Source organism: Lepisma saccharinum, chromosome 4 (genome assembly GCF_977018435.1).
Source record: "Lepisma saccharinum chromosome 4, izLepSacc3.1, whole genome shotgun sequence".
Classification (NCBI taxonomy): Eukaryota; Metazoa; Arthropoda; class Insecta; order Zygentoma; family Lepismatidae; genus Lepisma; species Lepisma saccharinum.
Window position 1 is genome coordinate 60,320,860 of NC_139232.1, and position 27,069 is coordinate 60,347,928.

The window sequence follows — 27,069 nt, forward strand, 5'->3', positions numbered from 1 at the left end:
AAATGAGAAAGCAAAGTGGATTTTTTCAGAAACGTTTTTTAAAAGCATTTTTTTGCAGCAACACATACACACAATACATTAATCTCTTTCCTAAAAAAAATATGGAAAACAGAGACGGAGCGTCCCCGTACAACATCGAGAAACTTTTACAGCGTATAAATTACATGAAGATGAACAACTTTTCTAGGTAACGTTTTGCTTGTTGTGGACTCGTTTCGATGCTACTAATCCTCGAAACTCGATATTTTTCAATCTTTATGTAGGCAGCCGTGCCTCGAAGATGGAAGGTTGCTACTGTCGTTTATTTTTCCATGAGATAACATACTGGAAGCTTTGGAAAGAGTATCGTTCCAGCAGACAACCTATAGGATGAACCCACACGGTTTAACTCTTTCACAAAAGTCCATACATCTAGCAGCATCCATACATAACAGCACATATATCTTATGTTTTTGCATGGAAGAGGGGCTTGGTATAGTTCTGTCGAGAGGTAGTCACAGTTCAGAAGCTAGTCCTTGCCATGACTGCTTACAGTCTGTCCCAAGATCCTACAAAAAATGTTGTTTTCGGACGGAATGAATAAACTCCAGTACCAACCTTAAATTTGTGACGCAGGGCTGCATTCATTTTGGTATAAAATGTTTCGAGTTTCGAGGGTTAGTAGCGTCGAAACGATGTTTAAACGAGCGAAATTTACCAAGAAAAGTTATACGTTTTGATGTATTCTACACATCACATGATTGATTTCCTTGATTTTACTTCACTTTTTTCTGCCACTTTTGGCTAATCGCGAAGATGAGGATGAGTGACGATATGAGTTGTAGGGAGTTGTAGTTGGAGTTGTAGGGTGCTGTCCTAACCACTCTGCCACGGAGGTTGGCAGTTTGTCAGAAAGATACCCGAATTGATCACCTTGTGGAAGCTTTACTTTTAAAGGTAATATTGCAAAGGTTAATATAAGGGAGGAAGAAAAAGGATACAAAATTATGACAAATTTGTAATTACTATTGTCCATGGAGATAGCGTAACGTGAAAACAAGAACTAATTCAAAACACGGAAAACTCGAAGACTTATATTAGGTCCAACTTCAAGTGTTTCTCTGTGATTATTTCTTTGGTACTCACTTGGATTGTTTTGCACAAGAGTGTTTACATTATCTTTACACTTTCACCCGCACGGATTGTATCAAAACAATTTCCTTTGATAAAAGAACACTTCACTTTCGCTTATCAAGAAGACAACAACTAGCCTTACAATTGATCAATCATGTAGGTCATAATACAGAGTGTTACAAAAGTCGCGAAACCATGTCTTTGATCGCTTATAACACAAGAACTAGAAAGCCTGTCTATTTAGATACTTTATGTAATACCCACTTCATGACTTGAGCTAGAAATTAATAAATGGTTCGAGTCCAGAGTGATTTTTTTTCCGCAATGCTATATTCTGGAAAGAAAGGGTGATAAGAAACAATCAATGTATCATAACTCGCAGTTGAGTGACTGACGTCATTGTAATCTGTGATTTCTAATCAATAGGGGTCATGTGCAGCACTTGATTGATTTATGAATTGCGATTTTATGGGCGAAGCGAAAGAAAGTGATATTTTAGTGGCATAAATCTGGGTTAGCAACATTGACAGTCCGGACGTCGGCAACGGGCACCTCAAATATACAAACCATTTAACCGCATGAAAAATCATAAATCATAAATCATAATTTTACCTTGGAGTTAACACTTCTGAAAGGATTCTTCGATACATCTGGCTACCCTGGCTTGACTTTATTACGCTTCATGTCCTGGTATTGTCAGAAATTGCGTCGGTATTGGTTCAGCGACATTATCTAAGTAGGGTTGCTAGTGCACCATTTTTTTGGGAAAATCTCGATGGTGCAGTGGTAGGTAGCGTCGTCGCCTTGTAATCAAGGTGGAGGCACATAGTAGTTCAGATCCCGCTTTAAACTGTAGGTCCAGCCCTGATTAGCCTTTCTGTGCATAAAGTGGACTTAAAACAACAATTCAATTTTTGGGAAAATTTGAGGACATAATTATGATGCGCTTTGTTAACAAGTAATTGTGAGAATGCCCCAACAAAAAAAAAAGTTTGTTCCACATCAATCTCAAATCGAGCTACTAATTAATTAAAGAAGATACATTATTTCTCCTAGAATAGTGGTGAAATGGGGGCATAACATTTCGTGGCACAAATCTCAGAGCAATCTGTGATAAGTCTACATAAAATTAAACAAAAATGCAATTTTAAAGGTTATGGGGGTACATAATTCAGATTAGGTTGCTACTGTGTTAAGTTCACATATTTCCACTGGCGTACTGAGAAGGGGGAGCTGATGGGTCTACAACTCCTCCCGAAGTTTTGAAAAATAAAAATTTTCAAATGAAAGCAATAAATACGAATGTAGAAAAAGTAAAAAACAAACTTAATGTGATCCCCGATACCATTTCTGTCTTTGAACAACTTTTAAGAGGAAAGTTAAAGTGGTAATTACGAAATATTTGATCATCACTCATCCCCATCTTCGCAAATTAGTCAAAAGTGGCACAAAAGTCGAAGGAAAATAAAACAAATCAATCAATGAAAACCGATACAACAACAGACGCCGACTATGGAAGTTAAAAGTAGCTAACATTCGTGTGGAAAACCAAGGAACCTAATTTTCGATGGACTGATACGCTCAACAACACGAGAACTACAATATTCCCATGCTTCTTCCTCTATTCTCGCAAATAATCATAATTTACCATGCTCTTTTCTTATTTAATGGGGCAGTTTATGCAATTTACACCATACAAATAATATTTTGTTACAAAATTAAATTGTTATACATTGGGCCCCTTAAAGAGGGGGTGGGGGCAAACGAGAATTCCTTTTCTGAATATTTGATTTATTAATCAACGTGCTTCCATGTATCTTGTGCGTAGTAGAAAATAACATAGGTAATATTGTAACCATCTTTTGTTCTTGGAATTATTTTTATCATTGTTTAAAATAAATAAATAAATTCATTCATATACTCAAATTGCAATATGCTATTTATTCAAGTTAAGAAAAGTTGAATTACGCAGACACACACAATTACAAAACATGATTAAAAAATAATAATGCTAATTTTAAGTTGTATCCGAAATATATTTTAAATATTGAGAGAAGTTTATTTGGCACCGTGCGGTTGTACAATCATGGACACTTCTGGGTTGAAATGATCACATTGAAAATTAATGGGATTGTTTCAATCCAGAAGTGTCCGTGACTGTACATTAAGCGAACTGGGTATTTATTCTCGATTTTTAGATGGGTTCGGTGGTTTCGGTGCTTGTGCTGGTTTCGGTGGTTTCAGTGTTTTCGGTTGTTTCAGTGGTTTCGGTTGTTTCAGTTGTTTCGGTTGTAGTAGTCACACCGGGATCACCACCGTCAGTACATCTTTCACCATCGAACCTTTCTCCAGCAGGGCAATGAGCCAGACTTGGGCAAAGAGCATGCTCTTGGAGCTCGCATGTATAATAGATGTTGTCATTGCTCGCCAAGGGAAGGGTTTGGTTATCACGTTCACAAGCTGGAACTGGAAACTGCGAACATGGGACGTCTTCACCGCAAAGTGTCGAAACAGCATCGTAGTATGATCCCTCGGGGCAGGTGTCCGTCATCATTGTGCCATCGCTGGTGCAGAAATGGAACACGCTACAGTTATTCAAATCGGGAAACATTCCCGGACTTGTACAATTGAATTCGCAGTAGGTGCATACGTCGGTGCAGTCTAGTTCATAGTCGTTGCAGTATGTTCCGTCGCTGCAAGTTTCAATTGTAACTGCAAGATAGTGGTCACCTACATGCAAGCACTGTGCCAGATTACTACAGTCGAGGCACGTAAAGGATTCATTTTGGCAAGTTCTCTGCCTCATTGAAACGTCCCACTGTTGCCAGTTTCTTGACTTGAATGTCTTGGAGTGTTCAGCCCACTCGTCCTCGTTCCAACAGGAATTTACCTAGTGGCAAAAAAATATACATTATTTCAATCAGGACACAAATACAGTGAGGGATTATCAATATATATAGGCTTACCATATTTTTTGGGGTTAAACCCAGGACATATTTGCGATCAACTCGTTACTGCTGAATTTCAGTTTTCTTTACAAAAATAAATTGAAATTACTTAAAAGAATTAACATTTTTTTGGAACATTAAACTATAAATTGTACAAGGAGAAAAATATAACATTATTTTCTAAAATCAATCAATTAATTTTCAAATCTTTAATTGAATAATACATTGTCTGATGTTTAGGAAGCCTCTCTGTTCTCTGTTCTGTTAGTTGACTCAGTTGAACTTTTCACTAGACGTGACTTTTTTTCAGAAATGGCTTCTTTGTTTCAATAACATCATAAAATTCACAGCATGAAAGTTCTGAATTAGTTTTAACATTCAGCAGATGTTTAACAGTGGATACTAGAAGTATACCTCTTTCTGCTGACCAAATATCCCCCATAATTGAAAATACTCTCTCAACTGGAGCAGATGTTCCAGGCAAAGACATAGCAAACTCAACCATTTTAGAAATATTGGTACATGAAATATCAGTCTTTTGAAACACCTTAAAAATTGGTCGTGAATATTCAATACCGGTAGCTATTTTCATGTTCAGATTCTCAAAACCCCGGACATTTTGCAATCCCGGACATCACCCCGGACAGCACTAAAAAAAACAGGACTGTTCGGGCTAATCCCGGACGTATAGTAAGCCTAAATATATAGAATCATATTTAATATCTTATGTACGTATATACGCGCACACACATATGCGCGCGTTTTACACAAGAATTAATTACATTTTTATGCCGTCGCTTTCAAAGTTAATGCTAAGTTTATGAAGCTTGTAGAAAGCACTGCATACCTTCACGACCTGTGACCCCAGGACAATCAGAGAACATGTCTGCTTGAGCAATGTTTGAAGTCGTATTTCTGAAAAAAACATATTGCGGAGATATTTAGCACATCTCATTTCTGTGCCATCATCCGTTAAATAACTTAAATAAATGGATTTAAAACGTTTGTTTTGATTTTTGTTAGTGTTGCTTTTCTGCCACTGTTGGCGAATCTCGACGTTCAGAATGAGTGGTGATATGATGATATTGATGAAGGGACACTCGCAAAGAACACTCATGCCCAGAACGGGATTCGAACCCGGGACACCTGGTGTTCAGTTCTGTAATATGATTATAATTTAATGTTAAGTTGCTCGCTAGATGGCATTGATATGCTGCCGCGTGAAGGATTACTCATATGTGTGACGTAAGAAACTGCGTGTTCGAGAGCAAGTGCGCCGTGGCCATAAATGGTGATACTTTGTAGTCTACAAATTATCCTCTTTGTGTAATATCCTAGTTATTACAATACATTTTTGTAATCATAAGCTGTGTGACATTTCATTCATTCACCCAACATGAATCAACACACCCCCAGTGGCGAAGCGTCCTATGAGGCCCGGAGGCCGGGCCTACCCTAATATATTTGTCTATAACGGATTATTTTATTACTTATAAATTTCATTAAACGACGCTTAATAAAAGAAAACTGAAATTCTTGGTCTTCCGATAATTACCGCAAGTTTGCAACCCTGCCTGGAACCGTATGTGAGCATTCAGCGAGGCCCGCCCGAGAGTGCCTCAGCTGGTCCCATAACAACCTATGAGATCCGTGCGGGAAAGCATAATTTCAGGGGTACGTTCGCCTGTAATGTAACCTGAGAGGCCGGCCTCTTTTCTCTCTCTCACCCTTTCTCCCTGACTTCCGAAGAGTGCGATCGTGTACGAGCGCGTGACGAAAAAGGCAGTGGACGTACAGAGCTTGTTGAAGCAGTGTTTCCATGGAAGATTCAGAGCTGTGCCGGGAGCGGAGCACACCCAGCTGCTAACATGTAGCGAAAATGTGTTGCTAACACCTCTAAACCTGGTCTCCTAACCTATCAAAGTAGGCATTATTAGAATTCTAACTGCAAATAATGCATGCAAGTTGGTTACCAGTGTTAAGTTTGGTGCTTTCAGCTCTTTTGAGGAACCGCTTTTCGCGAAGTGTTAGCTGCTGGATGTGCCCCACACCAATCTCGATTCAGAGAGGGAAAGTATTTTATTTCTTTGAGGAAAGGGATATTGAGACGAAATTTCCTTTCATGATTAGTGACATAACTGAAAACGCGCTACTTTTAAAATGGGGCAAAGTACGTACAATGCAAACGTATAGAGAAAATCCATGTTACTGAAATTTTCTGGTCGGTGTGTTACACAGTCCGTGTTCTCATTTAGCATTTCATCATTTTCTAAATCATATTATAATTTTTTTTAAAAAAAGTCGCCTGTTGAAGAAGAATTATATGCATAAAAAAGTTAAAAAGAAATAATTGATTGATAGATTTAGTTTATTTTACTTGGCTTTCTGCCATTTTTGGCTAATTGGGAAGATGAGAATGAGTGATAATATGATGACATTGACGAAGGGACACTCACGAAGAACACCTATGCCCAGGTGGGAATTCGAACCTGAGGCCCTTGTCGTAGCACGCTGTTATAACCAATCTGCCGCGGAGGTCAGCATTATAAAGTAATAAACGCTAAGTGACGATCAAGTGAACCAACCATTTCTGTAATGCGAGAAACATTTACAATACTGTTATTGAAGTAGCAAATAATTTTTACGAGCAGCTTTAATCTAACAAATGTAAGATGGCTAGGGCCTGACAGAGCGGCTTTTTCATTGGGTGACGCGTGGTCAGAACATCGAGTCTCATTGTCACTTTTTTCTGACCTTCGAGACAGAAGCGTCTTTATTCTCAGATATCTAATCGAGACTAGATTAAAGTAGAATCTGAACCAATGCCTCCAGGGGGAATCGAACCTTCTACTTCTTGATTATAAGGCGAGAGCGTTAATCACTACATTATCCTTTACAATCACTATCCCGACTTAAGTAGACGAGATTCAGGCAATATGTTATCTTTTATTTTCTAGGGGCTATATTTTAACATACTACTGTTAAAAAAAATCACATCTTCCCCTCCCCCAAACCCTGCTCCGTCCTGTGCCTACCCTTCCCGAGACAGCACGCTTCGCCACTGCACACCCCTGGAATTGCAGAAGTTATGTCAAGTGTTTGAATGGTGTAGCGCCTTTGTAATAACATAGGATGAAGGAAATGTAGAACCAGAGGAAGAAAGAGAGAAAAAGAGGCAGGAAAAGATAGAAAGAATGAAGAAATAGAGGAGGAAAGTAAGATAGAACGAAAGAAAAATAAATAAAATTCAGAAACAAATGCTCAGATGAATAAATACATAGTGAAATAAGAAAATCCGAAGAAGATTGAGACATCCACAAATGAAGAAGACATAAAATAGGACAGAGAGGAGGGGGGTGTAAGGAAGAAAGAATCAATGAGAAAGAAAACAGGGAAAGGCGTATAGAGTAGAAGGGGAGAGTTCCTCGACTCTGTATGTATCTTTGAAATGCAATAATTGAGTGCTTTGTGTTACACTGTTAGGGTATGAAATATTGAAATCGACGAGATATGGTTCACGAGTTATAGAGATTTCATAACGAAACAAGCAACACGCGTCGCTTCGAAGCGAACCCTTTTTTCCAATGCAACCTAGCAGTCACGTCAAGTTTAAACTTACTGCTTTAAACAGTCATTGTCTACTTTGGAAACTCGGGTAATCTTAGAACCTTTGGTTTCAAGTCCTTGATAACATTTTACACTAATCAGTTCGCAGTATTTTTCTGAAGTACAGAGTGTCCCACTCGTAAGGGGCCCCGGAAAAAGTGTTATAAAAATCTTAATAAAAGAGGATATGAAACCAAATTTGTACATGACATACCTTTATTGTTGAGAAATGAAAGTACATTACAAGAAGTGCTGGAAGTGACCTCCCCCCACCTGTATACACAGTTCAACACGGTGCTGCATGTTCGTGAATGTTGCTGCCAGAGTATCGGCGTGACTGCCTGGATTTCACGGCGGATGTTCTCACGTAACTCGTCGATTGTGCGTGGTTTGTTCTTGTACACACTACCTTTAAGGTGTGTGTACAGTCATGGAAAGTAGTTCTTGGGCCACGAGACCTACGATATCGTAACATCTTAAAGCCTGTTGTCTATGCAACCCAAATAACAAAATTGTCGCTTGGATTTGCCTGGCGGGCCTGGATTCTCGGGAATGATTGAGTATTGACAGCAGCGTGAGTCATAGTCCCAGGCCCAGCCATAACAAACGACAGCTGGGTTCCGTGAGACTACCAGAAAAAGTTTCAGGAATTGGTTTCTTAACAACAGCTATTCGTAAGAAAATGTTATCTTTATTGATATTAGAGTCATTGTCAAGAAAGTTCACTGAAATGGTGGTTTTCGTCGAATCATCATCGCGCAACACACATGCTGTCAACCCAGAAGTCCTTGAAAAAGATTGGAGTTAAAAGTAACTACTTGACAAATGATAAGACGAATCGATATTCATTAGTCCCAACTTAGAATTTTGTGTAAGACATGGATCATCATGTCCTATCATCCATTTCATAACTTCATTAATCATCCTCATCGCCTTTGTTGACGCCAAGTGCTAGAAAAGCAAATAAAATAAGCAAAATTAAGAAATTAATAAATGACATTTTCAGCGATTTCACGCAGCGACTCAGTTGCACGTAGACAAAGTTTCATTAATTGGGAACCAAGGGCCTCGTTGTGTTCCATTGTCATTTTCCCACCACTTTGCCTGCCGCGATTAACCTGATGTTGATTAATGCACAATCCACAAAGTGCACCAAAGGTATGAATAGGTAAACTATGTGATATTATGCTAATTTAGAATTTAGTAATAAAATGTGAATTTTGGGGGGTTCAGTTAAGTGGCTGCACATCCATTACGTAATCGCGATATCATCAAATTGTACGAAGCGTGTCTACACCTACGTAAAGTGTCAGTCCCCGTCATAGGCGTGCGCAGACCCTCTGATTAGGGGGGATAGCCTTGATGATAGTTCAGGCCGGAAAAGAATAACGTAATTTCATCTCACTTGTTTAAATTTTATTGCATTGATGGGTGTGTTTATATATACACCCCTCCCCCCCCACACACACACACACACATATATATATATATATATATATATATATATATATATATATACAACACACACACACACACACACACACACACACACATACTTATATACCAACAGTAAAAATCATATAAATTGTCTCTCAAATCTGCGCGTTCCTTTTCCTCCAAACAATTGTTCATGCACTTAAGAGAAAACCTTTTAGCAGCAGTACTTCTCTCCTCGGTAATTTAAAATGCATTACAGAAAACAAATTGCGAGCGAAGCAACCAATAAATTTTCAGATCCAAATTTTTGCAAAATGAAAACAATGTCGATTTAATATGGGCGAAAAATTCATGGAGCGCCATATTATTCTATTTTACATTTTTTTTCATTTAGATCGTTTGGCGTCCAGGGTTAACTCCCGTTGACCCCTAGCTACGGCTCTGAACTTGAATAGACTGCAAGAAAAGCAGATATTGCGAGCGAAGCGAGCAAGAACATTTTACAAAAGGTATTTATATTTGTATAAAATTTGAAATCAAGGGGGCAATTGCAGCTCTGTCCCCCCCCCCCCCGCAGGTGCTCTTGGCAGTCTGGAAGAAATAGTGCACGAAAGACGTGAAAACAAAATCCATCCTGAGTATCCTTTTGTCCTGCTACTCTTAGATTCTGCTACTCTTGCTTTCCTTTACTTCCATGTTTGCCCCCTAAAATTGATTTCCGTTCAAGGTTGTGGGGGGCTGTGGTTTCGCCAGTGCACCTCCTTCCCCCGTAGTTGCTTTGAACTTTCATCGGCTTGAAAATACTTAACTTTCTTTAAGAGTATAATATAGTTTAATAACGGCGATAGGATTCATCTATCCTAAATATCTAGGTGAAAATATAATAATATAGGGGCATAGATGTCTGGAAGGGGGGCAAGGATTGCCACATCTTTCCCTTAGAAAACGAATGTCAACCAAAAAGTACGTTTTCACATGTATAATTTGATTTCAGTCATAATAATTTACATTAATTATTATAATGAGGATGCAGGAATGCGATAATGCAACACAATTATCGGGGTAATATGCCCCATGGAAAAATACCTTGCTTGTCTCTTCGTGGAAAAACTCTGCAGACGTCCATGATTAGGGGGCCATTGCCCTCCCCTGGCCCCATGGGCGCACGCAGGGCTTTAAGATCAAATTTGTTTTGTTATTGTTTTTATTAGTAATTACCTCAGTTTTCTTCCTCTGAAGTTAAATTATTCATGACGACGATTTATGATCACATTAAAGACAGGAATGAACATACACAATGAACCCATTTTGGTCGGAACTCGAACTCGGAACCTTGTTCGGCAAGAAATACAAATATCCATAAGGCATGAGTGTTTCATTGGAGATGTTCCTCTACTTCCGTCATTTTATCACTAATATATTTCTTTAATATACAATAATAAGTCACAACTACCTAAAAATAAATATTATTTTGCATTTTCACATGCATATGTTTTTTTACGGTTAGAGTGTGAACTGGCACCTGTTTATTTAGATTGTTCTTTATGTTTCGTGTGTAGTTAAAGATAGGAAAAATACTTGAGGAACGATTAGGGCTATAATAATTAAGCCCGTGACAGAGTGGTTAGCACAGTGCGCTACGATGTCTGATGTCCTGGGTTCGAATCCCGTCGTGCGTATGGGTGTTCTTTGTGAGTGCCCCTTCATCAATTTCATCATATCACTCATCCTCATCGTCGCGATTAGCAAGAAGTGAAAGAAAAACGACGCTAAATAAGAAAATAAAAAGACTTATAAGAATCATTCTTATTTCCGGACGTGTCCTACATTTTATAGTTGTGTCTGGCCTCCGGAAGGAATTTGAAAGAAATCTCAAATGCCTTATACGTATTTTGGGCATCACGTAACTTCAAATTAGATGGAGAAACAGAAAAACTGAGGGGAGTCTAAGATAACGTGGTTTCTTGGAGAAGTATGCTTAAATCAAAGAGTGTGCATGTTTGCTACTGGATGTTCGGAAAAGCTCAGAAATTACTTCACGATTTTCTAGATCCGGAAAAGTCCGGATATATGTATAAAAATGCTTACTTTGTGAAGTTTTATCGATATAAGTGTCGGTAATTTGTTCGAAGTAACAAGTAATTATTCTCCTTATTGGAGAAATAAGGCACACAATTCTGTTTTTTCCCAGTGTATAGTAGTTTTTTACATATTAATAAACAAGAACTTCCAGACTTCGTTTACGAAATTTGAATTTTTTCCTTCCCGAATTCATGGATTGTTTTCTCTTCCTGGCCCCACATCGACGAAAAACGTTCTGTCTTACATACACAAGTTGAAATCACATACAGCCGTGCTATTAATTAGCAGTTGAGGAATTTTGAACTCAACCGTTCACTTCAACATTAATTTTTGAGCTGAAGATGTCATATTCTTGTTATATGCTAAGATGTCCTAGTAAATACGTTCGTGTCCAACATTTTGAGACAATTTGTCTTACTCTCCGCTGAAGAGCGATTTGATAGCCCTATGCGTGATGAGAACAGTTTTTACTCAATTTCTGATATTATTCATTCCAGCATTTCCTTCAACTTCTATTACCTTGTTATTGCCTCCAATGCTTACACAACTTTTCCTTCGTGCTCGACCTTTGGGTTCAGAAACGTTTACAACACCCCCATCTCCCGCGTGTAAATAGCAGGAGGCAACAACACACTGGAAGACCATAATGTATACAATTTGTTTACTACATATTTTACGAAAATTATAGAATGTTAGCTTGATATAACTGTGGGTTGGAACGAACGAAATAAAATACCTGTTTTATACGCACACTGGAACGAGATAAGGCCAGCTGTGAGTCACTCTGGCAGTGAAGGTCAATGATCGAAGCAGTTAGTGCTTGCTTCCTACAAGAGGACGCCTTATCTTTCCTCAAGGAAACACGGAAATCTTCGTTACTTTTTTTCGCCAGACTAATGGTGAACATTTACAGGAACGTAAGGAGTAGTATCGTATTCTATTGGAATTCGATTTCGTGGTGTTTAAAAGATATCATAACAATATGTAAATCTCTTTTGTGACCTACACTGAACTTATTTTAAAGTTCATTTGACATGTTAAAGCGGAAATTTAGAGATCCTTCTTCCTTACGATTTCTAAACAACCGAAGAGTGTGGTGAATTTGAAACTACTTATTGTTCGCAACAACGATGTATTATACAAATGGTCTCTAATCAGAAACTCTATTACATCACAGGAAGTGATATTTAAGACAATTCTACCACGTATCCAACGTAACCAATATTCAGATTGATTCCAAGCTTCTGTTTGGGTTATTTCGTGTCGCATTTTTAATCCTTGCGATAATCGCGACGATGAAGATGATGGGTAATGATTCGAATGCAATGCTACATCTAAGCCTCAACAGGTTTCAAAAATGGATCCTCTGGCTTTGTATAGAGTTACGGTGATTTTGATTTTTATTTTCATTTAGTATTTTAAGTCCACGTTATGCACCCAGAGGCTAATCGAGACTGCATCTACAGTTTAAAGTGGGATCCTAACCACTGTGTCTCCACCGGGTATCGAACCGGGGACTCCTTGATTACAAGGCGACTCCTCTACAACAGCGCCATCGGGAAGGATGAGAGAGAGAGAGAGAGGAGAGAGAGAGAGAGTTACGGTGACTACGATAATGAAGAATTGAAAGTAGCAGAACGACTAAGCTATTCTTTTGTCAATATTGGGATTGTTAATGAATGTTATGAATGTCAGTTTAAATTGAAAAAAAATAAACTAAAAAATTTCCGGACTGCCGTTACAAATCGTTAATTTTTCTCTTTCCACACATTACTTTGCTACTATGTAGATATTTGCATGCTAAGATGTAGAAAGTGCTGCATATTCAGTGTGTGGAATTGAGATTTATTTCTGAGAATGGAGTGAGTAGTGGGAAAAGGATCACCTCACATGTTTCGATTATACCCCCTCCCCCTTACACACACGCACACAAAATATATCGGCTGTTGTTCTTATAAGGAAATATAACATGTATGAATTGTGTCAAGAAATATTGGAGCCTATTCACATCCCTACGGAACTTGGAAGAAAGCCCACGTAGAGATTGGGAAGTTTTGTTCCGACAAAATCGGGATGTATAGTAAATTAATAAGCAAAGTCCTACCTTGTGCTTTGCACCAAGCCATGAAGGCGTATAGGGGGTGTGAAGTTAGTGGAGTTGGGGCCCAAAGCTTTCTTCATCAGGCCGAAGGTGGGAATGATGTGATCAGCACCACGCTCCTGGCCGCCTTATCCCCCCCTTTCCCCAGAGTTTCCTCCAGGTACCCACTTTATACGACGCTGGGTGGGCACCGAAGCAGCTTGAACAGGTGGACAAAATCCCGATTATCCCCCGTCGGGGATCGAACCCAGATCTCTCGCATGGTAATAAAACGCCCTCACGACTGTGCTACTGCGGCACATACAGTAATTAAGGCAAGAATTGTTTTAGCGTCTCGTTCAACGTTTTTAGGGGAATCATTTTCGGAGATATACCTAACGTGTAGCTCTTGTCGGTTCTGCGACCTGCCTTGAGAAAAGGCGATTTTCTGACGAACAACATTCCACCTGACAAGTCACGTGACTTTCCTACATTTCCTGTGCCTGTTGGCTTTTGCATGAAAGACGAGTTGCTCTTGAGACAGACAGAATCACCCGATCACCTAATGGTGCAATGTGTGTTGCCTACCCTTCCGGCATTATTTACTGCCATTAAAGTCTTATGGGGAAGAACTTTTTTCCACCACTGTACAAGAGTTACGAGTTACGTGAGAACATCCGCCGTGAAATCCAGGCAGTCACGCCGATACTCTGGCAGCAACATTCACGAACATGCAGCACCGTGTTGAACTGTGTATACAGGTGGGGGGAGGTCACTTCCAGCACTTCTTGTAATGTACCTTCATTTCTCAACAATAAAGGTATGTCATGTACAAATTTGGTTTCATATCCTCTTTTATTAAGATTTTTATAACACTTTTTCCGGGGCCCCATACTAGTGGGACACTCTGTACTTCAGAAAAATACTGCGAACTGATTAGTGTAAAATGTTATCAAGGACTTGAAACCAAAGGTTCTAAGATTTCCCGAGTTTCCAAAGTAGACAATGACTGTTTAAAGCAGTAAGTTTAAACTTGACGTGACTGCTAGGTTGCACTGGGAAAAAAAAGTTAATTCCCTTGACAAGTGAGAATAATGTTTATTTACTAGGGCGCCAACACTTCCAGAGTGCATCCGGACATGTACTATTTTCGAGGTGCCCATCCCCCCCCCCGCAAGACCTATGACGCACTCCCTCAAAAACGGGTAGAACATCCTCCTCTTTATGCCGGACTATTCGCTCAAATTATTTTGACAAGACAAAATTTGCGGAACAGCGTAACACACACATACACACGTATTTAAGCAATATGTGTTTACTTTAGGTATTGTTTACAATTTAGACAATTACATGTCATGTATATTGTATATGACTTGACATTAATTGAAATAAGATTTGACACAAATGATAATGACGTTGTTCCAGCAAGCTTATTGATAATTTCCTTAATTGGCTCCACTTTTAAAATATTGAACTCACAGGATGGAATTAAGGTAGACATTAGCCACTCATCAGCTATACACGAACGTAGTCGGTTTTTAATGGCTCTAATTACACTCATTGTCCGTTCTTCAGAGCAATTTGTCAACTTATTTTATATAATACCTGCAAATTTGAAAAGGTCGAAAACTGGACAACAACACGGTATGGTTTAAGAAATCCATTCTTAACCCATTTCTGTAGATCCATAACTTATTCAGAACTCGTTATGTCGTGCGTACATGAACTTTCTAACTTTTTCAATCCCATCTTTCCCATCGCGATTAACCACAAGGTAAAAAAGAGAGGCTAAAACTCAATCTATATCATCTACTTATTTGCAAAGCTTCAGAAACACTTTACAATCAAACCATGTGAACAGGAAGGATAGCATAAAGAAACTTTTAAAATAATTACCTGTCATGTTTCTCGTGGCTCATCTCATTAGGCTGATTTTGTTTACCTGGTTCTGAACCTGAACCTGGTGTAATTTTGCCAAGGCCCACTTCCAAATTTAACTTCCACAGTTTTGTACTTTATGGGAATATTATTTTTAGTTTTATATGCATGTTTAAGTTCATAGTGTTTTTTTCGCTTATTCCGGCGATGAATGGTATTACACGTGTACACCACACCACACACATGTATTCTATTTGAACTGTCTTGTAATACTCTTTGGAATGGATGTTCTCCTTTCACTTTACATAGTCAATAAAAGTAAGCTTTAGAAAACGAAAACTGACAGTATTATGCAATTATCCAGTCAGGCCTCCCCGATGGCGCAGTGGTAACATATAGTGGTTGGGATCTGTAGGTCCAGTTCCAATTAGCCTTACTGTGCATAAAGTGGACTTAAAACAACAAATCAATCAATCAATCAATAAATTATCCAGTCAGTCATAGCACAGGAATACAACAACAGTAGCGGCGATTGGGTTCCAAAACTAGGGGAGCAAAGTGCCCAAACTGGGGGGGGGAGGTCAGTTTACTTTTCCTTAGTACATTATGTTTAGCATAGTGCAAGGGCAAAAGTGGCAAAAAGTGGGGGGGACAATTCGCCCATGCCCTCTCCCCCTCCCAATCTCCGCCACTGCAAGCGAAACAAATCGTGCCTGAGATCATCCAACACTTAGACTGAAGTCTGCAGTGCCCGAAGAACACCAGACATTGTTTACTACTGGCCGAGATACCAACAATCGAAAGGTGCATAACATTCGAAACCTTTCATTGCAAGATAGAAAAAGCAGGGTTCATTCATGTTTTCTAACATAAACGTACAAAACTGCCTTCACTGCCATTGTTAATGTACTGAACCTTATTTTTAACATTTTGTCGGCTTGATTATGCGAACAGCGCACCCCCCCTTCCAAACTGATTCTAAGGGCATAAGCGGTGGTGCTTCATTTCAACCCCATCGCCGCGATAGCCACAGGTAGGTAGAGAAACTGTACATAATAACCATTATAACACCATTAAGCCTTGTTTCCATTACTATGAAAAAATATAAATATGCTGACCAAGGCAGTAATTTATTTTATTAAAAACATAAACTAAACGTAACGTTTCAACCTTCTAGCAAGGTCTTCATCAGACTCTGTATCAAGTACAAAAGATGAAGACCTTGCTAGAAGGTTGAAACGTTACGTTTAGTTTATGTTTTTAATAAAATAAATTACTGCCTTGGTCAGCATATTTATATTTTTTCATAATAACCATGACTAAAAATCAATAACAAGTCATTCAAATGAAACGATCCCCCCATTTTTGTGTGAAAATATTTAGAAGTGGCAGCTAAACTATAAAATTTTGTCCCCCCCAAAAATTCCCCTTGTTGGCACCCCTGGATTGGCCCCCTTTGCCTCGTCTCCCTATTGGGGCCTCCCCGTAAATAATTTATTACCGGCACTGAACTTCTAAAGTAAAACTTACGTATTCCTTTGGCACACAAAGTTCCTCTGATTCCCAGAAACCTTGTCCTTCTGTACAAGCTCTCGTTGACTTCTGCATTTCATCTTCGCCTTCTTCGTGACAGAGAATGAATTTTCCACAATCATTCGGGTGGGCGTATAATCCAGGGGTTTTGCATACAAACTCGTCTTCGCTAGAAGAAACCAACATAATAAAGAGATACTTCGTCTAGTTATTTGTTTGTAGTATTTTAGTTACAATGGGGTTGCTTTGATCGAGATATTTATACCGAGTTTTCTGCATAATAAAACCCCATTCTTGATCTTGAATGCTTAACATTGCCAGTTCTGCTAGTGTTGCCAGTTAAGGTCAAATGCCTCTAAACTGGTATTTTCCCCTTTAACCCACATAATTGCCAGTGCCAAACCCATCAAATGTTGTACATGACTCACATTGGTCTCAAATGACAGATTAACATGTTATCAGACATCAGAGATATCATTATGGCTCTTCGATAATTTCTTACACGTGTTTCTCATCCAAAAGTGTCATTCTGGAAAAAAAATGAAAGCTGTATTTCTCCATTGATTAATTTATACAATTAAATATTAAATTAAAATATCTCAATGGATGAGGCTTTATGATGCAGAAAAACCGGTGTAACTATCTCATACGATTTTCATGTTATTAGAAGCTATAGAAGTTTGGGTTGCCCGAGTTTTGAAACACTCTGTATGAGCATTTGCTGAATTTCTGAAGGGTTCGAATCCCGGCTTAGGCGTGGGTGTTCTTTGTGTGTGTCATTCATCAATTTCATCATATCATCACCATCCTCATCCTCGCGATTATCCAAAAGTGGTAGTAAAGCAAAGTAAAATGAACCAAATTAATCAATCAATTTCTGTTGTTCTCAACCTTTTGCATTCATGCGAAACGGAGCAGATGCTCCACAAAAGTTGAGAAATAGGTGGTCATAAGTTTTATTCACATGACAATTGACTCCAGATTAAGCACAGAATCTTCATGGGGTATAAGTTTTCTATTTATTTTACCAATTATAGTGATTTTCTTCTAGCCATATTTATCAAATCCTTCTACATTACACTTATTTACAAATTTGAAAAATTAGTTCTAAAAATAGGGAAAAATACAATCTTACCTTGCTCTTGTTACGACCAGGCTAAACAGTGCTGTCTGAAACAATATAATATGCATTAAGTTTGTTATTAGAAACCATAGGTGATGGATCATAATTTCATGTAACTAAGTTTGAGTCTTATATGCTGAGAAATCACCTTAAATATACTCCATATTTTTTTTTCACGAATGCAACTTATCTCGACATACCCTATTCCATAATGGTGATTCTACAGAGTGTCCCACCTAAAACAGAACGATACATACGATGCGTCCTGGTTTTATGTTTTGAGTTGCTGTTTTAAGTCCACTTTATGCACAGTAAGGCTAATCGGGACTGGACCTACAGTTTAAAGTGGGATTCGAACCACTTGTGCCTCCACCGGGTATCGAACCCGGGACCCCTTGATTACAAGGCAATGACGCTACCACTGCGCCATGGGGGAGGCCCCTCCTGGTTTTGTGTGAGACACGCTGTATATGTACATGGACTTATAATAGAAATGAAACGCCAAATTTTAGTTCCCACTAAATTTAAAGTTTGTGCTGAACAGCTAAAGATATGATCATGCATTCTCAACTCACCGAGGAAGTATTGTTAAACAAGAACTTTATTAACTACCTTTTCACATGCAAACAATAATATTTATATGAATAAGAACTTCGTTGTTGAGTAAAAATTTGTCTTTTCATTAATATTTCACATACAAATGAAAGAAGATATCGGTTAAAAATAACAGAAATAAGCAGTGATTGTGAATGTGTATTCCCCAAATTTGCTATTTATAGTGAAAATAACAACGCTCGAACTTTTTGTGCACATCCAGCAATCATTAAATGTCTCGGTAAACCTTCTAAGTTGAAAAAAATGATTTTAATAATTAAATGCGAAACAGACTATTAAAAATGGCATAATTATGTAACTAACCGCAATATTCTACACTGTTATATGTGTCATAAGTCATCATTCTACAGAGTATTTGGTGAACAAGTTGATCACAAGGAAGAAACATGAACACATATTGACTATATTAACAACATTAACTTACAATTGCCAAGGCAGAGATTGCCATCTTGTACGAATGAAGAAAAAGTGCAAGTAACTGTCCTTTTATACGTGTATATGCCAATCACTCGACAATTACACATCATAATCGAACTCAAGATAACAGAGTGATTTCGACATTCTAGCTCTCTAAGCAAATAGATCGCAACATAGTTTGAAGGATTTTTCTTTCTGAAAAGAAAGATGCGGAAGAAGTGAAGGTTTCATTATATCTATTACAGTTCAGTGAATTTCTGTTCCATCTTATCTCATTATTATCGAAAGTACAAAAGCTTTGTTAAAGACCATTCGTTATCGGCCTTCACCGTCGAAATTCTATAGGCCAGCTTAAAAGTACAGTTCTTCATAAAATGTATTTGCCGATTAAACGTTTTGCTCTATGGCAAAGGTGCTTTATTTCCTTAATTTCCTTTTGCCCCTGTATTAATTTACGAAATTAATTTTTCAGTTCCTTATTACAAATATTGAAGGGCATTTGACGAGTTGATAGATTAACGGAAGTAGAATTCAGTGGTGACAATCCTACTTGAAATAGCATCCTGATTAGCCCATTTGCGCATAAAGTGCTCTTACAACGTAAAAACTACTCTAATGATAAGAACATATATTTATTTTATAATATGTTTCACAATAACGCTGATATTCACAAATCATTTCTCACTTTCCCATGCTTTATAATAAAATCATGTCATACATTTTACCGGACTTTGGAGTTTCGGAAATTTGATACAAAATTTGCTCATTGAGAAAAGAGATGCTATGCTGATTTGAAGGAATGACTTTAGTGTGTATATTTGTGAATATTGCCCAATCATCGCATCAAATGTATAATAACATTTTGGAATATATCATATGCCCGTAACTAAATAAGCGATGAAAACACTTGGACAAATCTACAGATTTACAGACATAACACACGTTTCTGCCCTCAAAACCTACTTTACAATGTGTGTTGTTCCTATCCTTGAATATGGTTTCTGTATTTGGTCAATGGCATGTGAAAGCAATATAAAGAAAACAGACAAAGTTGTAAGTTTTTTACGTCAGAATAGTCAAACACAGATGCCCAACCCTTGGAAATTTCTCCAAACATGAAATTCTATCCATTCTACAAATTCATGACCTTTCTCTTCGCCGTCAACTCTCAGATTTAACACTTCTTTTCAGAATCATTAATGGACAACATTTTACCAGCGAACTCTTGCCAGAATCCCACGCCACAACAGCAAATGCAACAACTTCTTTTACATTAAATCTTCAAGGCTATCTTTAGAACAAAGATCACTTCTCTACAGGCTACAAACAATTCACAACTCATTAAAAGACGCTCCGGACTTCCATTTACCAAAACAGACTTACAGAACGGCGTGCATAAAGCAGCTGAAGAGTAAATAATGTTCTTTTGTCCTAGTTGTTATTATTCTTGTTATATGTGTATATGTGTGTGTATGTGTCCATCATCCATCTTATTATTTTGTTTATTTCTCTTCCAGTTGATATCCTGATGTAAAATGATTTTTTTCTGTATTCAGGATTTTTCAAATAAATAAATAAATAAATCTTCACATACCATGTATGGCAGGAACCATCATACACTTTTATTAATCTCTAAGGCAACGATGCACCAATAATGTTTCAAGATCAACAATGGAAAGTCTGAGAGGAAATCTAAATAATAAATCTAGGTTGTGGAGCAAGATATAACACACTGCCGTATGATATGATTCCAATTAAAGCATTCTCTTCTTACTAACCTCGTCAGCGAGTGCATGCCCAAAGGGGAGAGGTGGAAGCATATTGCACAGTGGTTCGGATCCCACTTGAAACTGTAGGTCCAGTTCCGATTGGACTGCCTGTGAATAAAATGGACTTAAAACCAAACTCATACAAACAAACCAAAAGGAAAACTAATACGGCTACAGTCCTCCAATGTCTATATGACTTAAAAATGTATATATATGAAAATAAAAGTGGGAGACAGTTGATTGCCCGGCGTTGTTTGGGTATTTATTTATCCCAATCTTCTATTAGACAGGCACATTTTGCCGGCCTTCAGTATATGTCCTGCACCAACGATGCACCATCTGCTTGTTCATGACGTCTGGCCCCTACACCTAGCACAGCTTACGATGAATTTCGATCGGCTGTATGTTTTGTGCGTTCAAGAACTTGATCACCGAACGAACCTCGCACGCGGCGGGAGATGGAATAAGAGCCGCCATGTTTCATCGCTGCTACTGAGGACTTTAGGGAGGCGTCTTCTAGGACATTCACTAGCCAGGGCATGTACCTCTCTCGCATGCGCAAAACCGGTTTCAATACGCATGGCCTGCCACCTGTGGGCGAGTGGGAAACTTACTTTCTGGATGCGCCTAATATTATTGTGAAGAAAATATTTCTTAAAACTTTTATCTAACGTACTACTCCATTTCATTCTCTCTCTCTCTCTCTCTCCCTCTCTCTCATAGGTATAAATCTTACTAACTGTTCGTAACTGCCTATTTTGTGGCCTTTTAATTTTTAACCCTTTTCGCCATAATTTTGACCCCGTGTTATGTCCTAATATTTATGACATAAACATAATAACATGTCAAGATTGGAACTTTTTTTTTATATATATAAAATATTTATTGGTTGTGGACAAAATCCATGCACCAGTTAACAATTTATCAATTGGTATTATATACATGTATGCACATAATATTTACTCACAATTATTCCTTTCATAATAAATAGTTTCCAAATTTCATTACACTTTTACAGAATTATATTAGACTTATTAAGATATTTTGTAAGAATATAGATTACCGAGGATGAAGGTGAAGTCAGTAAACAAGGCAGTTTCAGTGGCGCTTGATGTCCACTCCTGTACAATTCCTGTAAAAATGGTTCTCTGTAAGTTTCATAAAGTTTGCATTGAAATATAATGTGGTTTGGAGTTGCAGTATATTCATTGCACAAACAAACTGGTGAAGTCACTAAATTCTTCTTGTAAAGGTGAGCTGCGGCGATAGTGTGATTTAACCTGCAGTGCATTATAGTTGTGAGGGAACTCCGGGAGAGTTGAATCTGTTTAAACCAACATTCCTTTGGAATTCTTTCTTGTATAGAATAGTCGGCCTTACCGCATTGAGTGCCAGTATTTGTCCACAAGCTTTGCCAGTCAGTAAATAGTATTTTTCTAGTGTGTGATTCCAAAACTACGGACGGAATCTTTATTGAAAGCGGCCGTTGGATTGTTTGATTCGCTGCATATTTTGCCAAAGTATCTGCTATATTGTTGACTTGTAGGTAAAATATTAGAAGGTGTACTTGAAACGAAACATTACGGAGACAGGATGTTCTCGTCGGTTTGGAATGCAGACCTTACAAATTCCATTACTTGCCTCGTCCGTGGAAAGGTACCAGCCTGACAGACGGATATGAATCGACAGGTATTGGAATTTGTATAGCGAAACAACCGAACCGATCTGAGAAGATCGGAAGGGAATTTCAGGATCAGTATTGGATTTGGTTTTGGTGCGTGTACAGTGGTGGAAAAAAGTTCTTCCCCATAAGACTTTAATGGCAGTAAATAATGCCGGAAGGGTAGGCAACACACATTGCACCATTAGGTGATCGGGTGATTCTGTCTGTCTCAAGAGCAAATCGTCTTTCATGCAAAAGCCAACAGGCACAGGAAATGTAGGAAAGTGACGTGACTTGTCAGGTGGAATGTTGTTCGTCAGAAAATCGCCTTTTCTCAACCCAGGTCGCAGAACCGACAAGAGCTACCCGTTATATCTTCGAAAATGATTCGCCTAAAAACGTTGAACGAAACGCTAAAACAATTCTTGCCTTAATTACTGTATGTGCCGCAGTAGCACAGTCGTTAGGGCGTTTTATTACCATGCGCGAGATCTGGGTTCGATCCTCGACGGGGGATAATCGGGATTTTGTCCACCTGTTCAAGCTGCTTCGGTGCCCACCCAGCGTCGTATAAAGTCGGTACCTGGAGGAAACTCGGGGGAAAGGGGGGGGGGTATGGCGGCCAGGAGCGTGGTGCTGATCACATCATTCCCACCTTCCGCCTGATGAAGAAAGCGTGGGGCCATAACTCCACTAACTCCACACCCCCTATACGCCTTCATGGCTTGGTGCAAAGCACAAGGTAGGACTTTGCATTTTAATTTACTATACATCCCAATTTTGTCGTAACAAAACTTCCCAATCTCTACGTGGGCTTTCTTCCAAGTTCCGTAGGGATGTGAATAGGCTCCAATATTTCTTGAGACAATTCATACATGTTATATTTCCTTATAAGAACAACAGCCGATATATATTTTGTGTCTTTTTTTTGGCGGCGAGGTATAATCCAAACATGTGAGATGATCCTTTTCCCACTACTCACTCCATTCTCAGAAATAAATCGCAATTCCAAACACTGAAAATGCAGCACTTTCTACATCTTAGCATGCAAATATCTACATAGTAGCAAAGTAATGTGTGGAAAGAGAAAAATTAACGATTTGTAACGGCACTCTGGAAATCTTTTAGTTTATTTTTTTCAATTTGAACTGACATTCATAACATTCATTAACGATTCCAATTTAGTAAGCAAGCACCAACTGCTTCGATCAGTGACCTTCTAATTCCAATAGAATACGATACTACTCCTTACGTTCCTGTAAATGTTCACCATTAGTCTGGCGAACGAAAGTAACTAAGATTTCCGTGTTTCCTTGAGGAAAGATAAGGCGCCTGCTTGTAGTAAGCAAGCACCAACTGCTTCACAGCCAGAGTGACTCACAGCAGGTCTGCGCTCGTTCCAGTGTGCGTATAAAATAGGTATTTTATTTCGTTCGTTCCAATCCACAGTTATATCAAACTAACATTCTAATATTTTCGTAAAATATGTAGTAAACAAGTTGTATACATTATGGTCTTCCAGAGTGTTGTTGCCTGCTATTTACACGCGGGAGATGGGGGTGTTGTAAACATTTCTGAACCCAAAGGTCGAGCACGAAGGAAAAGTCGTGTAAGAATTGGAGGTAATAACAAGGTAATAGAAGTTGAAGGAAATGCTGGAATAAATTATATCAGAAATTGAGTAAAAACAGTTCTCATCACACATAGGACTATCAGATCACTCGTCAGCGGAAAGTAGGACAAAAATTGTCTCGAAATGTTGAACACGATCGTATTTGCAGTAACTATAATAGGTTAATAGGACATCTTAGCATATAACGAGAATATGACACATCTTCAGCTGAAAAATTAATGTTGAAGTGAACGGTTGAGTTCAAAATTCCTCAACTGCTAATTAATAGCACGGCTGTATGTGATTTCAATTTGTGTATGTTAAACAGAAAGTTGTTCGTCGATGTGGGGCCAGGAAGAGAAAACAATCCATGAATTCGGGAAGGAAAAAATTCACAATTTCGTAAACAAAGTCTGGAAGTTCTTGTTTATTAATATGTAAAAAACTACTATACACTGGGAAAAAAACAGAATTGTGTGCCTTATTTCTCCAATAACGAGAAAAATTGCTTGTTACTTCGAACAAATTACCGACACTTATATCGATAAAACTTCACAAAGTAAGCATTTTTATACATATATCCGGACTTTTTCTGATCTAGAAAATCGTGAAGTAATTTCTGAGCTGGGATTGTAATTGTTTTTCCGAACATCCAGTAGCAACCATGCACACTGTTTGATTTAAGCATACTTATCCAAGGAACCACGTTATCTTAGACTTCCTTCAGTTTTTCTGTTTCTCCATCTAATTTGAAGTTACGTGATGCTCAAAATATGTATAAGACATTTGAGATTTCTTTCAAATTCCTTCCGGAGGCCAGACACAACTATAAAATGTAGGACACGTCCGGAAATAAGATTGATTCTTATAAGTCTTTTTATTTTCTTATTTAGCGTCGTTTTTCTTTCACCTCTTGCTAATCGCGACGACGAGGATGAGTGATATGATGAAATTGATGAAGGGGCACTGACAAAGAACACCCATACGCACGACGGGATTCGAACCCAGGACATCAGACATCGTAGCGCACTGTGCTAACCACTCCGTCACGGACGGAATTCTTATAGTCCTAATCGTTCCTCAAGCATATTTCCTATCTTTAACTACACACGAAACATAATGAACAATCTAAATGAACAGGTGCCAGTTCACACTCTAACCGTAAAAAAACATATGCATGTGAAAATGCAAAATAATATTTATTTTTAAGTAGTTGTGACTTATTATTGTATATTAAAGAAATATATTAGTGATAAAATGACGGAAGTAGAGGAACATCTCCAATGAAACACTCATGCCTTATGGATATTTTTATTTCTTGCCGAACAAGGTTCCGAGTTCGAGTTCCGACCAAAATGGATTCATTGTGTATGTTCATTCATGTCTTTAATGTAATCATAAATCGTCGTCCATGAATAATTTAACTTCAGAGGAAGAAAACTGAGGTAATTACTAATAAAAACAATAACAAAACAAATTTGATCTTAAAGCCCTGGCTTTGCGCTAGATATTCCATCACGGGGATCATAGGCGTGCGCCCATGGGGCCAGGGGGAGGGCAAATGCACCCCTAATCATGGACGTCTGCAGATTTTTTCCACGAAGAGACAAGCAAGGTATTTTTCCATGGGGCATATTACATATAAATGCATTATCGCATTCCTGCATCCTCATTATAATAATTAATTTAAATTATTATGACTGAAATCAAATTATACATGTGAAAACGTACTTTTTGGGTGACATTCGTTTTCTAAGGGGAAGATGTGGCGATCCTTGCCTCCCTTTCAGACATCTATGCCCCTATATTATTATATTTTCACCTAGAAATTTAGGATAGATGAATCCTATCGCCGTTATTAAAATATATTATACTCTTAAAGAAAATTAAGTATTTTCAAGCCGATGAAAGTTCAAGGCAACTAGTGTTGCCCACGGGACGAGACGGGACAGGCTTTTAAAAATTCGAGACGAGACGAGATTGATCATGTGTCCCGAGACAAACGAATATTTTCGAGACGAGACAGCATTTCACAGCATTTCACAGACTTTGGCCTGTCTCGTCTCGTGGGCAACACTAAAGGCAACTACGGGGGAAGGGGGTGCAGTGGCGAAACCACAGCCCCCCACAACCTTGAACGAAAAGCAATTTTAGGGGGCAAATATGGAAGTAAAGGAAAGCAAGAGTAGCAGAATCTAAGAGTAGCAGGACAAAAGGATACTCAATATGGATTTTGTTTTCACGTCTTTCTTGCATTATTTCTTCCTGACTGCCAAGAGCACCTGCGGGGGGGGGGGGGACAGAGCTGCAATTGCCCCCTTGATTTCAAATTTTATACAAATATAAATACCTTTTGTAAAATGTTCTTGCTCGCTTCGCTCGCAATGTCTGCTTTTCTTGCAGTCTAGTCAAGTTCAGAGCCGTAGCTAGGGGTCGGCGGGAGTTAACCCTGGACGCCAAACGATCTAAATGAAAAAAATTGTAAAAGAAAATAATATGGCGCTCCATGAGTTTTTTCCCCATATTAAATCGACATTGTTTTCATTTTGCAAAAATTTGGATCTGAAAATTTATTGGTCGCTTTGCTCGCAATTTGTTTTCTGTAATGCATTTTATATTACCGAGGAGAGAAGTACTGCTGCTAAAAGGTTTTCTCTTAAGTGCATGAACAATTGTTTGGAGGAAAAGGAACGCGCAGATTTGAGAGACAATTTATATGATTTTTACTGTTGGTCGGATGTATGTATATATATGTATGTATATATATATGTGTGTGTGTGTGTGTGTGTGTGTGTGTGTGTGTGTGTTGTGTATATATATATATGTATGTATGTATTTATATGTGTGTGTGGGGCGGGGGGAGGGGTGTATATATGAACACACCCATCAATGCAATAAAATTTAAACAAGTGAGATGAAATTACGTTATTCTTTCCGGCCTGAAATATAATCAAGGCTATCCCCCTCTAATCAGAGTGTCTGCGCACGCCTATGACGGGGACTGACACTTTACGTAGGTGTAGACACGCTTCGTACAATTTGATGATATCGCGATTACGTAATGGATGTGCAACCACTTAACTGAAGCCCCCAAAATTCACATTTTATTACTAAATTGTAAATTAGCATAATATCACATAGTTTACCTATTCATAATATGTGCCGCTTTGGTGCACTTTGTGGATTGTGCATT

The 27,069-nt window shown here is 38.4% G+C and overlaps 1 protein-coding gene across 1 annotated transcript; it reads right to left on the reverse strand.

Moving 5' to 3' along the window:
- Positions 1-3,025: 3,025 nt before the first annotated feature.
- On the reverse strand, positions 3,026-18,937 carry LOC145987167 (uncharacterized). Its single transcript, XM_083121678.1, has 4 exons — positions 18,840-18,937; positions 17,813-17,847; positions 16,675-16,846; positions 3,026-4,003 (listed from the first exon to the last, which is right to left on the reverse strand). The coding sequence occupies exons 1-4, from the start codon at positions 18,861-18,863 to the stop codon at positions 3,308-3,310; spliced, it is 927 nt and encodes a 308-aa protein (XP_082977804.1). The 5' UTR covers positions 18,864-18,937; the 3' UTR covers positions 3,026-3,307.
- Positions 18,938-27,069: the final 8,132 nt, after the last annotated feature.